At 45.1% G+C, this 15,468-nt stretch overlaps 1 protein-coding gene across 1 annotated transcript in view; it reads left to right on the top strand.

The window, feature by feature from the left end:
* Nucleotides 1-3,844: 3,844 nt before the first annotated feature.
* Nucleotides 3,845-15,468, top strand: part of DYRK4 (dual specificity tyrosine phosphorylation regulated kinase 4) — a gene marked incomplete at its 5' end in the record, with an annotated part of 33,799 nt that continues 22,175 nt past the window's right edge. Inside the window, 6 exons of the mRNA XM_083366616.1 lie at nucleotides 3,845-4,158; nucleotides 6,500-6,602; nucleotides 7,498-7,582; nucleotides 8,881-8,972; nucleotides 11,011-11,133; nucleotides 14,019-14,102. Of these exons, the coding sequence (XP_083222742.1) occupies nucleotides 3,845-4,158; nucleotides 6,500-6,602; nucleotides 7,498-7,582; nucleotides 8,881-8,972; nucleotides 11,011-11,133; nucleotides 14,019-14,102 (801 nt within the window). The remainder of the gene's footprint in view (nucleotides 4,159-6,499; nucleotides 6,603-7,497; nucleotides 7,583-8,880; nucleotides 8,973-11,010; nucleotides 11,134-14,018; nucleotides 14,103-15,468) is intronic.

The raw sequence follows: 15,468 nt of genomic DNA on the forward strand, positions 1-15,468 counted from the left end.
ATAAAACCCAAGTTGCAAAAAAAATGCAGTGTTCCCAGAAGACCACAGGGTGGCGGTAGTGCTCTGCTATACTGTAATTAGTAGGCTTTACAAATTGGACTCCAGAAATTAATTTGAAGAGAGAGGATCTTTGGCAAATAGACTGTGTGGGCAGAGAACGAAGGCTACAGGCGGTAAGGCTTCATGAGACAATATGTGTAGTGCGTACAGTTGTGTGCTGCGTGTGATGTGCACATGGTGAAAATGCTGGTCCGGGAGTAGAAGCACTCTAGAGGCTTTGGGTTGGACCCTCACTCTCAGCCTGGCCCACCTCCCAGGCATGTGGATGCTTCTCAAGCTCCTGTATTAAAGAGGACTAGAAACCTAGTAAAGAACATAACAAATAGTGAGAAAAACGGCTCCTGCTTAAAGGCAAAATCCTGAATAAAACAACGCCTTTTTCTTAGGAACACCCCGACTTTCTCAAGCAAGGTCCTTGGTGGGGGAATTCACAGAAAGCCCCACTACCTTTCCTCCTTAGATACAACAGCTTCCTACTCCTTGTTTTGGAGTGAGGTTTGCCCTGCCTTTGTTTTGCCCTCTTCCCAGGCTTGGCCTGGCCTGGGGTAATGTCCTGGGACCAATCTCCTGAGACAGAGAAAGCGAGGAATCAAATTTAGGCACTACTATGCATGTACACTGCTCAGAATCGACTTGAACTGCGAGATGGGTGGCGAGTACATTTTATGATAAGGTAGTAGCCATGGTAATAGGCACCTCCCCAAACGTCTGGAGCATCCCTTGAACACCTTCGGCATTGACACGTTCACCAGCAGTCAGTTGCAAAAGGCAGCCTTAGTCAGAACTGCTTACATCTTGAGATGGTACCTTTAAGTTTATTGAATTTATATACTGCCCTTTTCCCGTGGGACTCAGGGCGGTTTACAAGGAATTTAAAAACGTCAATACAATACAAAAGTTAAAAACAATTAAAAACAATTAAATTTGATCCCTGAAAAATATAAAACCCCAGTTAAAAACTCTCAGCCTGGGCCGGAAAGCTCAAAGAGCCAGGTCTTCAGGTCCCGGTGGAATGACCGAAGGTCGGAGGTAGTCCTAAGCTCCACGGGCAGCTGGTTCCACAGGGCAGGCGCACCCACTGAGAAGGCCCTCCCCCTGGGTGTTATCCGCCGGCAGTCTTTTACCGGCGGCACCCTGAGAAGACCCTCCCTGTGGGAGCGCACTGGACGAAGGGAACCAGATGCCGGCAGCAGGTGTTCCCTCAGATATCCCGGACCCAAGCCATTTAGGGCTTTATAGGTCATCACCAGCACCTTGAATCTGACCATCAAAAAAAAAATCCACATCTGCCTCTCCAAGGCCCTAGGGAAGGACTCTGCAGGGGGATCAAAATGCCAAGCCCAGTCTAAACATCTGGCTGACTGTGTGGCGATCCATAACAATAATAAAAAGCCAGCTGTTCGCAGCGCTTCCCTGCCTCCCATCAGACCAAAACTGCAATTCGTCCTGTTTGATTCATTTTTCGCAACAGACAAAAGACACACACACACACAGCCAAAAAAAACCCTCAAGATGGTGAAATTGTGGGATGGAGGGAGGTTAAGCTTTTGGTGTAGAGCAGGGTTGTCAAAACTCGCAATGTCACATGACATGTTATCACAACTTTTTTTTCCGTCGCCGGCAATGGAGTGGGCGCGGTTTCAGCATGACACATCCGGTCCGCAGGCCGGCAACTTGACACCCCTGGTGTAGACAATCGTATTTATTTCTGCTACAATATCTTTCTGCACCAGAAAAGATAATTGACCCGAAAAGGGTATGTCAGAGATGCAAGATCCGTGGCAAAGGTCTTTCCAACTCAGCGAGTTAAGTCCTCACAACCCTTTCCTTCAGAAGCCCTACAGCTCCTTGCATAAATTATTCCTGTCCTCCAACTTCAAGGAAGGCTGGTGTATTAGGCTGCAGCATCCAGATCGCCAGCAGAGGGCAGCAAAACCTTACTCTTTCTCTCTTTGCTGCCATCTGGTGGTTCTTTGGGGTTCTGCATCCCAGGTATGCAGCGTTCATCCAGAGAATTCTGTCTTTTCTTTCTATTGTGAGATCATATGCTTCCTTTTTCCATTGGGGGGAAAAAGGTTCTCCCAAGTCTTTCAATCCAAACATATAAAGAAAGGGGTGCTAGACAAGCTGCCTTTGCTCCACCCCCCTTCCTCCCTTCCTTAGGCTGCTATAAACCTGGCCTACCTGATCAGGTGATTTTTTAAATTTATTTTTTAGGGAGCAAACCTAGGGGAAATTCTTCAGACACGTTAGGCTGTCTAAATACAATTCTTTCCATCAACTTAATTGACAGATTTGCCCAGCTAGGCAAGCTACTAAGCTAAAAAAGAAGTTCCTAGTCAGGTGTAAAGAACACAGAATAACAGCGTTGGAAGGGACCTCAGAGGTCGTCTAGTCCAACCCCCTACTCAAGCAGGAGACCCTATGCCATTCCAGACAATCTCTTCTTAAAAACCTCCAGTGATGGAGCAGCCACATTTTCTGGAGGTCGGCTGTCAATTACCTCCCTGTTAATCCTTCTCACTGGCATGAAATTTCTTCTTAATTCTTGGTTGGGTCTCTCCAGTTTTCCACCTGTTACTTCTTGTCTCACCCTCGCTTTAGAGGAGAATAGATCCACCCTGTCTTCAATATGACAGTGCCTCAAATATCGGAAGACTTCTGTCATGTCACCCTCGTCCTTCTCTTCGTTAGATGAGACATTCCCAGTTCTTGCAGCGTTCATCATACGGATTATCTTTCCAGAGTCCTGACTTATTTTAGTTGCTCTCCTCTGCACTCTTTCTAGAATCTCAGCATCTTTGTTTGTATCGTAGTGACCCAAACTAGATGGAATATTCCAAGTGTGATCTTACCCGTGCAGTATAAAGCGGTGCTAACGCTTCACGTGATGTTGACACTAACGCACCGAATCACACCAAAGCTTTGTCCCTTCATCCATTACAGGAGCTGGATCCCTCTGTTGCGATTCCTCGACAGCCTTTGGATCCAGCAGCTGAGTCTGAGGAATCAGAGGAGGAGGGACCTGGAGTGACATGAGAGTCAGAAGAATGCTCTGAGGAGCTCCAAGACTGACAGACAAGGAGCGTGGCCCCTCTACTCGCCCTCAGGCTGAGCCACAGCTGTGTTGGGAGCCTGAGTTGGACAGTGATGAAGCACAGCTGGGAAATATCCAGGATGCACGAAAGCCCTGGCAAGAGAAGTGAGCAGGACAGAGGAATGCAATGGGGCGGCTCCAAAGGCAAAGGAGAAGGCGTTAGGAAGCCACGCCTTGGCTGAATCATAAAAGGGAAGGTGTGGGAGGTGCTGGTTGCCGAAGATAACGGTTCGTGTTGAGGATGGAGTTTCTGTGAACTCTGTTTGATTCATTGTGAATTAAAGAAGGGGCTTGGGTTTTTCCTGCTGTTTCTGGCTGCTTGATTGGAAGAGGAGTTTGTCCTTCTGAGCGTAGCAAGGACTCCCGTGAGCTGGGACAGAACACCCTCGGGGGAAGGGCCCACAGCTCAGGCCCACCAGATAAGCTGTAGCTCTTGCAGCTTAGCAGGTGGCAAAAGGCTCAGCGGGGCCTCTGGGACAACACCGCCTTTGAAGGCAGCCGCATCGTCCACAGCCAGGCATTCCTACCTGGGAGAGTTACATCACAGACCTTGCCACCTACAAAGCTCCGTTGGCTATCTCCCATTGTCTGCCATTGTTATCTCAGAATGCTGCAAATATTAGGGGAGGGGGGAGCTCACAGGAGGAAAAGGCTGCAATGGGAGGCAAGCCTTTTTGACTGGCGTCCATGGTAGCTGACCCACGGAGCTGGAGGTCTCGGCCAATACCCATGGGAAAGCCACAAAAAAAGAGGTTGCTCCCGGCCGAGCAAAATATCCAGCGATCTGCCATGGAGCACAAGTTGGAGACGGGGGACTACCAGGAGCCGGCTGCCGTGGCTTGCCCTAGTCCTTCCGGGCCTCCCCCTCTGGAAGTTGGTGACCCCCTGGAAGTTTCGTGGAAGACTTTTCTCTCTGTCCTGAGGTCGATGGAAGAACGCTCGGAAAACATGAGGAACTCTATGGTGCCGCCGTTGATCTCTTCTCAGCCAGTCCTGCCCAGGTGGGGAAGTCTTCCACCTTCGTCAGTGTCAACCAAAGTACATGAACCACCCAGGGGACCTTTTGCCACGAATGTGTGGGCTTTAAGGCCACAGTGGTTGGCCACGTGGCGGGTTCTAGCCTTCTTCAAGGGCGATGAGGTGCATCCCACAGCTGGCGAGGTTTAGGAGCGAGGAGAGCTGATCCCTGACAAGGCAGGAGTGGAATTCAAAGTAGGGTGGATAGCTTAGAGGAGGGCTCTTCAAACTTGGGCAACTTTAAGACTGGTGGACTTCAACTCCCAGAGTTGAAGTCCACCAGTCATAAAAGGGCCATGTTTGAAGACCCTTGTTCTTAACTGACGGTTAGTGAATGCTAGGAATTAGATAAGGATCTACGAAATTCAAAGAGGGCGTGGACTTTCTTTGTTGCTATGCAGGGACTCTAGGCTGATCCCTCTCTTGACTTCACCCTCCACTTTCACAAGTCTTAAAAGTTGCCAAGTTTGAAGGCCCCTGCTTTAGAGAAATGGACTGAAATGGAACAGAAGAGAGTTTTTTTTAAAAAAAACCCAGTTCTTGGAAAACCAAGGCACGGTTACTGGATAAGACTGAGTGATGCTATTTTGGAAAGGCAAAAGGGGAAAATAGCAGCGTGCAAATTGATTATGAGCTTGATGGGTTTGCGGAAATTATAGATGTGAATTATAATCGGCTTTTGTGGGCGCTGCATCACTGGAGGCTTTCAAGAAGAGGCTGGACAGCCATTTGTCTGCAACAGTATGGGGTCTCCCGCTTGAGCAGGGGGCTGGACTAGAAGACCTCCAGGGTCCCTCCCAACCCTATCATTCTGTGTTCTAAAAGGAAATGCAATCGGGCAGCAACGAGAGAAATCACATTTCCAAATAATTTGATGGAACCATTTCTCTTTGGTTTTTGTTAGTCTGGTCCATTTTGAGGGGCCCTGGGTGCTGTCTGAGCTGGGTTGTTTTCCTGCAGATGTTTCATGACCCAAATTAGGTAACATCATCAGTGCTAGAAGGAAGTAGGCTTTGTGGAATGAAGAGGAGGGGGAGGAGGGGGAGGTCTGTGGGGTCTTTGTTGCTCTCTGAGCTTGCTTGTTTTCTTGTGGACATTTCATTACCCAAATTGGGTAACATCAGTGCTAGAAGGAAGTAGGTTTTGTGGAATGAGGAAGAGGAGGAGAAGAAAGAGTAGTAGTAGTAGTAGTGGGGTCCTTGGTGCTCTCTGAGCTTGGTGGTTTCCTTGCAGGCGTCTCATGACCCAACTAGATAACATCATCAGTGCTAGAAGGGAATGGAGGAGGAGGAGGGGGAGGAGCAGGAGGACTGTGGGGTCCTTGGTGCTCTCTGAGCTTCTTGGTTTCCTTGCAGGCGTCTCATGACCCAAATAGGTAACGTCATCAGTGCTGCAATGTGTTGGAATGCAACCGGCAGATCTGAGCTATGGTCAAAAGTCAGTGGCGGAGCTTAGTATTTATTTACATAATTGATATCCGTCCTTTTTAATTATGCAAAACTCAAGGCGGCTCACAGCAATTCACACGACGGATCCAGGACACTTGTTACTTATCCCGCTTGAAGCCCTCTCTGCCCGTCATCCTGCTAGAAAGCGCACCATCTTCAGAACCTCAGACACATTCTGGAATTCTTGATCTTCGTAGCAGAATCACCTGGATGTCATAGTCCTTCAAGAATTTTAAGGAGAACTTGGTCATCCCCAGTTAAGGATAGCAGGGCAATGCGGCCGAAAAAAATGGCCTTAAAAGGTAGCCTCTTTGCGTTGTACAGGGGAAAGTGTTTCGAGTCACTGCACGTCAGTTATTGTCAGGCACGAACAACCGGATCTACATGTGAAAGAGTTCAATTAGCTACTTTATTGCTCAAGCCTATAACACAGGAATCTTCTCTGGCGAATCTGTGTCAGACTAGATAAGATCCAACAGCATTCAAGGTGGGGCTCAGACTTTGCCTTCTTATGCCCATGTAGGGATTCCAGACTAATTCCCCGTTTGACTCCTTCCCCTAGTTTGACCAGTCTCTCTTTGACTGTTCTATTCTGAAGGATAATTTTAACCTCTCCGTGGGCCACTCCTTTACAATTAATATTTATGTCAGGCATGTTTTGAAAAAAGGCAAAGGTCTCCCCTGTCCATCATGTCGGACGCTAGGGGGCACTGCTCATCTCCACTTCCTAGCCGAGGGAGCCAGCATTGTCCGGAGACACTTCCGCGGACATGTGGCCAGTATGACTGTACGCCAAGGCGCACCAGACGGTGTTACCTTTCCCATTGAAGTGGCACCTATTTATTATGTTTCCCCTTCTACTGTGGTCTTTCTCCAGAAAGAAGATTAGTAACAAGTTGGAAAAAATTAGGAAAGGACGGTCAAGTGCTCTGCCACTTATACTGAAACCAGGTGAAAAAACCAGCCTTCTCATCCAAAAGGTGAGCAAAGGTAGCTGTCAACGCTCCTAACATCGAATGTTCTTGCTTGACAAGAGATGAAGAAGTAGCCATTTCATATCTTAACTCAAGAGATTGAGTTTAAGGCTGGGAGGGGGGATCGAGGAGGATTGCACCTTCAAGGCCATCTCTAACTAAAGAAGAGAAGACCTCGGTGGGTTTTCTAACGGGAGGGAAACTGATTCTTTAGATTAATTGGAGAACATGATTAATGACAAAAATTAGAAAGGCGGAGAATTGTGTTTTAATATATTGTGCAAGGGAGCGGAGATCTCAGATTCCAGCTTCCTTCGAGCAAGCATTTGCCGGTCTATTAGGCTGAATAAAGGACTTTTAAGGTAAAGGATGGCTCAGAGTCACTTGAAAAGCCCGTACGTCGGAAACGTGACAGTAGCTTTAAGCAGCTTTCTCCCTAGAATATAGAACAGAACATCTTTGTTGTCACTGTGTAACTCACAACGAAATTTAAGTGCACACTACACACACAAGTAAAAACATACATTATATACAGACGTCCTTCATATTCTATTCACCCTTGCACTGCCCCTAACGTCACACTTCAATGTTGCACTATACGGTAGTATTTTAACATCGTTACAGCCAGTGGTGAGATTCAAATAGGTGAACAACCGGTTCTCTGTGTGGATGCCGGTTGTTGGCTCAAACTACCAAGGACGGCAGCACATTCTTGTGACAGGTAGGAAAAATGGCGGAAGGCACAATGGCCTCGTCCCACGGAAGGTTTGTAATGGAAAGACACCTCGAAGGAGGCAAGGGGACCACGCGACACGAGTTCCTCCAACAGCATCTGCGGAACAGACTTTTGAAAACGTTATCGGTCGGTCATTTTGATGCGTTGCACTTTCCCTTCTTCTAGGAAAGGGAGTTAAGTGCCACTGTTCGCAATTCGAAGCAAGATGGAGGAAAAAGCAGAATCGGATCAGGACGCCTTGATCCCTGTGGTGAGCAGATCTTGAACAATGAACGCCTCACGATTAAGCAGTTTCGTCAATATGGTGAATCATCGAAGGCCTCCGGTCCCACCAGTTTTTAGTGGTGTTTCAGATTATTTTATTAAATTAAGTAGGGACCCCACAGGTGGCATCAGCCACAAGCATAGTTGATATTTGCAAGCATGCCTTTGGCACCGTGTGGTATCCTGAGCTGTTTTGTCCTGGTTATGCCTCAGGAGATTATACAGTATAAGTTTTATAGTACATATATTTCTCTCACTCTCTCATCTATATCTATCCATCATCTATCATATCTGTCCATCCATCCATCCTCTATATCTATCTATCTATCTATCTATCTATCTATCTATCTATCTATCTATCTATCTATCTATCCCTACCTACCTACCTACCTACCTAACCTATATCTACCTACCTTCTATCTATCTATCTATCTATCTATCTATCTATCTATCTATCTATCTATCTTATACGATCCACCATATGTTGTGATTAGCAGCTGCATACAGGGACGCGGTGGGTCAGTGGGTTAGGACGCTGAGCTCGTCGATCAGAAGGTCGGCAGTTTGGTGGGTCGAATCCCGAGTGCCGCGTAGCAGAGTGAGCGCTTGTTACTCGTCCCAGCTTCTGCTAACCTAGCAGTTCGAAAGCACATAAAAATGCAAGTAGAAAAATAGGGACCGCTACGGTGGGAAGGTAACAGCGTTCCGTGCGCCTTTGGCGTCTAGTCATGCCGGCCACATGACCACGGAGACGTCCTCGGACAAGCGCTGGCTCTTCGGCTTTGAAACGGAGATGAGCACCGGCCCCTAGAGTCGGAAACGACTAGCACGCATGTGCGGGGTGAACCTTTACCTTTACCTTACATATTTAAAAGGCCAGTAGAATCCATACTGCTGACTGGGTTCTGTTTCAAAATATGTACAGATGCAAGAGATTGGTCTATAAAGTTGGAGAATAAAAGCTAACTCTGGTTTCTAGAACCTGACTCGTATTGAAGGCTTTTGTCCAAATTATGATGGACCTTTTTTAAAAAAAATATTGACCTTGTATTTTTCTTTGGCCAGTTAAACCTCAGTTCTCTTTCACCAGTGGACCTAGCATAACATCAGTAGTACTTAGCTGCTGAATGGATGTATCAGCTAACTGAAGAGACAATATAATATTTATATAAGGTGGCAGTCCTGTCTAAATGCACGCAATTTATTTTCAAGCAAACACATGTAAGTTGATGTTTTAAATGGAGCAGCTGTTATCTTTCTCTCTTATTTTTAAAACAAAAACAGGAAAGACTCCTAAAGGAGATACGTCTTATACAACGAGCAAAACCAAGTTAGAGCCAACATTGTGTGAGACAAGGTTCACCCAAATAGATTTGGTAAGCAATTAAATTTATCAGTTACAGATCTGGCCGATCTTAACTGCTTTTTATCCTATTCCGCTATAGGCTCGACAAATCTTCACGAGTACAAAATAATGCAAACTACAGAGAACGTAAAATACTAGAGTTGGAAGGGACCATGAATATCTTCATAGAGTAGAGTAGAGTAGAGTAGAGTAGAGTAGAGTAGAATAGAATAGAATAGGAAATACAGAACAGAACAGAGTAGAGTAGAGTAGAGTAGAGTAGAGTAGAGTAGAGTAGAGTAGAGTAGAGTAGAGTAGAATAGGAAATACAGAACAGAATAGAATAGAACAGAACAGAATAGAATAGAATAGAAAACATGGAATGAATAGAATAGAATAGAATAGAATAGAATAGAATAGGAAATACAGAACAGAACAGAACAGAACAGAACAGAACAGAACAGAACAGAACAGAATAGAATAGAATAGAATAGAATAGAATAGAATAGAATAGGAGTTGGAAGGGACCTTGGAGGTCTTCTAGTCCAACCCCCTGCTCAGGCATGAAACCCTATACCATTTCAGACAAATGACCGTCCGGTCTCCTCTTGAAAACTTCCAGTGTTGGAGCATTCACAGCTTCTGGAGGCAGGAAGTTCCACTGATTAATTGTTCTCACTGTCAGGAAGTTTTTCCTTAGTTCTAGGTTGCTTTTCTCCTTGATTAGCTTCCATCCGTTGCTTCTTCTCTTGCCTTCAGGGGCTTTGGAGAATAGCTTGACTCCCTCTTCTTCTCTGTGACAGCCCTTCAAGTACTAGAAGACAGTTATCATTTCTCCCCAATCCTTGTCTTGGCTAGATATACCTAATTTCTTCAACCATTCAGCCTCCAGCCCCCCGATCATCTTTGCTGCTCTTCTCTGCACTCTTTCTAAAGTCTCAACATCTTTTTTTGCATCGTGGTGGCCAGAACTGGACACAGCATTCCAAGTATATCATTTTTGGACAATTCTGTACCTTTTTTTAGAGAAAACAATTGGGAAAAAATATTTAACCAAGCCCACGCTGCTTTTCCCCCAAATTCGGCTTTCAAAGAACGTGCATTTGTAAATGTGTTAATGTCACCCCAAAAGTGCTTTTTCAGGAGGCAACTGGGCTTTCTTATTTTTTTCTTTGAGGACGTTTGGCTCTGACCAGATGGTGGTGGTGGGGGAAATGGAAGGATTTATATTCCTTGAAGAAAAGCTGGTCATTTGCATCCTTTTAGAGAGTTGTTGAGGCCACTTGGAGGTTTACCTGTCTCCTCAGGGTCACCTGAGTAGGTGTGCAAATGGGTGTGGAGCCTTCTTGGAACTGCGGAAAGGACTGTGTTGTAGACTGGGTTAAACAGAGGGTGTGGGATACGACACAATCGTTATCTCCAGTGTACAACACGGTCCTTTTTGCAGTTCCAAAGAAGGCTCCATACCCATTTGCACACCTACTCAGGTGACCTTGTGGACACAGGTAAGCCTCTAATTGGTCCCAAGGACTCTCTAAATTAAGAATGCAAACGAATGGCTGTCTGCAAGGAGTATAAATCCTTCCACTCCCCACCATCCAGTCAGAGCTGAAGAAGCTTCTAGGGTGAGAAGCGAAACGTCCTCAAAGAAAAAACGAAGCCCACTTGCCTCGTCAAAAAAAACACCTTTGGGGACAACCTGGAGCTGGAGGACCCCGTAGGGTTAATGAGGACCCAGATTGTTGGGGGCAATTAAGCTGACTTTGTAATAATGCCGCTTGGGGTGTGTGTGAAAGCCCTAATAAGCAGGCTTATACATAGAATGAAGGCTACTGCTAAGCTTGTAAGCCGCCCTGAGTCTTCGGAGAAGGGCGGGATATAAATGGAATTAAAATAAATAATAAATAAAATAATGTAATATTAAGAAGAATGACTTAGAATGTATTAACTGAAACACGCACGTTAGAAGTGATAGCGCTCATTAAGTTAAAGGGTCCCACTTCAGCCAAAAGCTGAAAGTCTGTCAAAACAGGTTTATAGATTGAAAAATATTTGGTTTATCGTTGCAGATTCTACCAGAGCCTAAAACCTTGGTGCCGAGGCAGAGGGAGATGCCAACTTTAATTTCCCAAGAAAATACACCTCTAAGTCACAAGTTCAAGAAAGGAAAGCTAAGACTGTCACATTCTAAGGTGAGATCACTGCTAAATTCAGATTAAAACGACACCCTTCCCTCTCCCCCCCCCATTCTTTAAAGTGAAAAAAGTTCACCAAACTGGCCGTTTTCATGTGGTGGCTTTCTTTTTCTCCACACGTGCAACATTTGAGCCTTGGTGGAGCAGTGGGCTAAGGCCTCCTTAAGTAACACCAGCTGCCTGCAATTAGTGCAGGTTCGAGTCCCACCAGGCTCCAGGTTGACTCAGCCTTCCATCCTTCCGAGGTAGGTAAAATGAGGACCCAGATTGTTGGGGGCAATTAAGCTGACTTTGTAATAATGCCGCTTGGGGTGTGTGTGAAAGCCCTAATAAGCAGGCATATGAAGGCTACTGCTAAGCTTGTAAGCCGCCCTGAGTCTTCGGAGAAGGGCGGGATATAAATGGAATAAAAATAAATAAATAAATAAATAAATTTCAGTTTAGAGAAATCTCTGTCCGTGCCAATAAACGGTCCTCTCTTCTGCCTATAAAAATGAGCTTTTCTGAGATACGACTTACAACCGTTCACTTACTGACCCTTTGAAATGACGGTGGCACGGAAAAGAATGATTCGCGACCGCTTTTCACGCTTAACGACCGTTGCCACCTCCCCACGGTCATGTGATCAGAATTCAGACGCTTGGCAACTAACTCGTACTTATGACGGTTGCAGCGTTCCCCCCCCGGAGGTCCCGTGATCCCCCCCTTTTTTTTTTTTGCTGCCTTCTGACAAGCAAAGTCAAGCGGGGGGGGGGAGAGACAGCTTGACTTAACAACCAGGTTGCGAGGTGAACAACTGCAGTGATCCAGTTAAGAAGAAATGGGGCAAAGCTCCCTTTGAAAATGTCTCACTTAGTAACCAAAATTTGGGGGTCAACTGTGGTGGAATGGGTTAGGGTTAGGAAAGTTCAGATCTTCTCTGGACTCAAATTTGAAAGTTTTTATGTGAGACCCATCAAAATCAAGTCAAGGACTCTCTCCTTTTTTCGTTTATGGATCAGTACCATTTAGCGTTGCATGATTCATATGGAGAATGTAAATTTAGAGGTAGCCCTTTCTTCCTTTTAGCCATGAAAAATGTATATTATGGGAGAATCCAAGTGAAACGTAGGTGATTAATCTGGCTTTGTTGGTAGGTTGGGCTCAAAAATACTTTAAATCAACAATATAATAAATAAATATAATAAATAAATTGTCCTGATCTGCCAATTTTTAATTCGTTTGTAGAACTGAAGGCAGGATTCCATTTACCTGCTTCTTGGAACTTTATTCAGTTTAAACATGTTTCCTTTTGGGATTGTCAGGAAACATCTGAAATTCACTTTATCTATCTGACAGGCCTTTGGGGGATCATAAGCCTGAATATTGTGTTTTAGCGAACCGCGGAATATTGGCTTAAGAATGTGTTGCCGTTTAAGGCTAAAATTAGGTTATTCCATCATAGAAAATGTGTGCAGGTAGTTGAACCCACAATTTATATTGCTAAGTGGGATAGCTGCTAAGTAAATTCACTTGGACTCTCTCGTAATATACATTTTTCATGGCTAAAAGGGAGAAAGGTCTATCTCTAAATTGATATTCATGTGAATATGAATCTTGCAACGTTAAATGGTACTGATCCATAAACAAAGGATAGATAGATAGATAGATAGATAGATAGATAGATAGATAGATAGATAGATAGATGGAGAGAGAGAGAGAGAGAGAGAGAGAGAGAGAGAGAGAGAGAGAGAGAGAGAGAGAGATAATGGATAAATATAGATGATAGATAGATAGATAGATAGATAGATAGATAGATAGATAGATAGATAGATAGACAGATGATAAATATAGAAGATAGATAGATAGATAGATAGATAGATAGACAGAGAGATGATAAATATAGATGATAGATAGATGATAGATAGATAGATAGATAGATAGATGATAAATATAGATGATAGATAGATAGATAGATAGATAGAGATAGATAGAGATAGATAGATAGATAGATAGATAGATAGATAGATAGATAGATAGATAGATAGATAGATAGATAATGGATAAAGAAGATTTCCCTATTATAAAACCAAAGACTAATCAATTCTCTACACAGGCAGTCCTCACCATACCGCCACAATTGACCCCCAAATTTGTGTTGCTAAGTGAGAGATTTTTTAAACTGAGTTTTGCCCCCATTTCTTGCCACAGTTGTTAAGTGAATCACTGCAGTTGGTAACTTTGCAACACGATTGTTAAGTGATTCTGGATTCCCCTTTGACTTTGCTTGTCAGAAGGTCGCAAAAGGGGAATCACGTGATCCCAGGGGGGAACGCTACGACCGTCATAAATACGAGTCAGTTGCCAAGCGGCCGAATTTTGATCATGTGACCCTGGGGGAATGCCGCAACGGCTCTTGAGTGTGAAAAATAGTCATAGATTACGTTTTTCAGTCCCGTTGTAATTTCGGACAGTCCTTAAATGAACGTTGTAAGTCCAGGAATAGATCTGGGGTACAATTCCGCTATTTGCAGGTGGAATCCAGAAAACCTCCCGGCGAGCCTCGTCACGAATAATTTTGGGCCCGAGATAACCTTCCCTGTTTTCTTTTTCTTGTTCGGCAAATTTTGATGCGACATCGTTCATTGGTTCCTTCCGTTTGATGCTTTCAAGCCGCAACCATCCAACCTACCGTTGGGATATTAATTCCCATGCCTCTGTTCGTGCCTACGTCGAGGCCCTAGTTCTAGAAACTTTGAACTGGACTTATTGGGAATAATAAGGAATGCTTAAGCACAAAATACCCTGTTGCTAACATAGGTACATCTAATTAGCATAACTGTACTGAGCATCAAAGTCACGAGGGCGTCGCTTTCCACGCTTATTTTGCTATTCTTCTCCAGTCTTCCCAGATAAAAGTGCTATCTCGGCCTCAGCTGCCATCCCAAGAGAATGGACGCCGTGGAGCCAACAAGGTTTTCCGACAGGTATTTGCCCAGGAATGTTGGTAACAGAAGACACCCGTGATGGTTGATGATAATAATAATAATAATAATAATAATAGTAAAGTTAGAAGGGACCTTGGAGGTCTTCTAGTTCAGCCCCCTGCTCAGGCAGGAAACCCTATACCAGGGGTAGGCAACCTTGGCTCTTTTATGACTCATGGACTTCAACTCCCAGAATTCCTGAGCCAGCACAGCTGGCTCAGGAATTCTGGGAATTGAAGTCCAGAAGTCATAAAAGAGCCAAGGTTGCCTACCCCTGCCCTATACCATTTCAGGCAGATGGCTGTCCATTTGGAGGCAGGTTGTTCCTCTGGTTAATTGTCTTCACTGTCAGGAAGTTTCTCCTTAGTTCTAGGTTGCTTCTCTCCTTGATGAGTTTCCATCCGTTGCTTCTTGTCCTGCTTTCAGGTGCTTTGGAGAAGAGCTTGACTCCCTCTTCTTTGGGGCAGCCCCTGAGATACTGGAACACTGCTGTCATGTCCCCCCTCGTGCTTCTCTTCGTTAAACTAGACCTACCCAATTCCAATGAAGACCATCTGAATTGACTGTTAAAAGCAGAAATCTCCAAAATTGGCCACTTTAAGACTTGTGGACTTCAACTCCCAGAATTCCCCAGCCAACATGGGGCCAGGTTTGGAGACCCCCTGCTTTAAAGCAGAGGTTTCTCAACCTCGGCAACTTTCAGCTGCGTGGACTTCAACTCCCAGAATTCCCACGCTGCCCGTCACACCGATAAAGTGGGATGGATGTTCTCAACCTTGTGGGAAATCCAAAGGAGACCAAGGGCCGTTTGGGTGTGTGGGAAAGGCGTCCCTCGCTTGGCTTCCACCTCCAGCCTTAAGTGGCCATTTCCAGGTAGCCCTCGACTTAGAGCCTCAATGGAGCCCAAAATTTCCGTTGTTAAGTTAAACATTCGTTAACTGAATTTTGCCCCGCTTTATGACCTTTCTTGCCCTGGCTGCTAAGTGAAACACCGCAGTTGTTTACTAACACGGTTGTGAAGTGGATCTGGCTTCCTTCATTGACTTTGCTTGTCAAAAGGTCGCCAAAGGGGGATCACGTGACCCCAGGACACAGCAAGGGTCATCAATATGAGTCAGTTGCCAAGCGTCCTAATTCTGATCGTGCGGCAACAGTTGTAAGTGTGAGAAACGGTCATGTCACTTTTTCCAGTGCCATTGTAACTTCGAACAGTCACTGAACAAATGGTTGTAAGTCAAGGACTATCTATGTAGGAGTCCAAAGAGATGGCCAGCTGCTGGGACTGTAGAAAAGGGGCTGGTGTCCTTGGTTTTCTAATGATTATCCTACAAAAACGTGCATATACACTAGGAAAGCTGACTGAACT

This window comes from Vipera ursinii (genome assembly GCF_947247035.1).
Source record: "Vipera ursinii genome assembly, chromosome: 6".
In the NCBI taxonomy this organism is placed as follows: Eukaryota; Metazoa; Chordata; class Lepidosauria; order Squamata; family Viperidae; genus Vipera; species Vipera ursinii.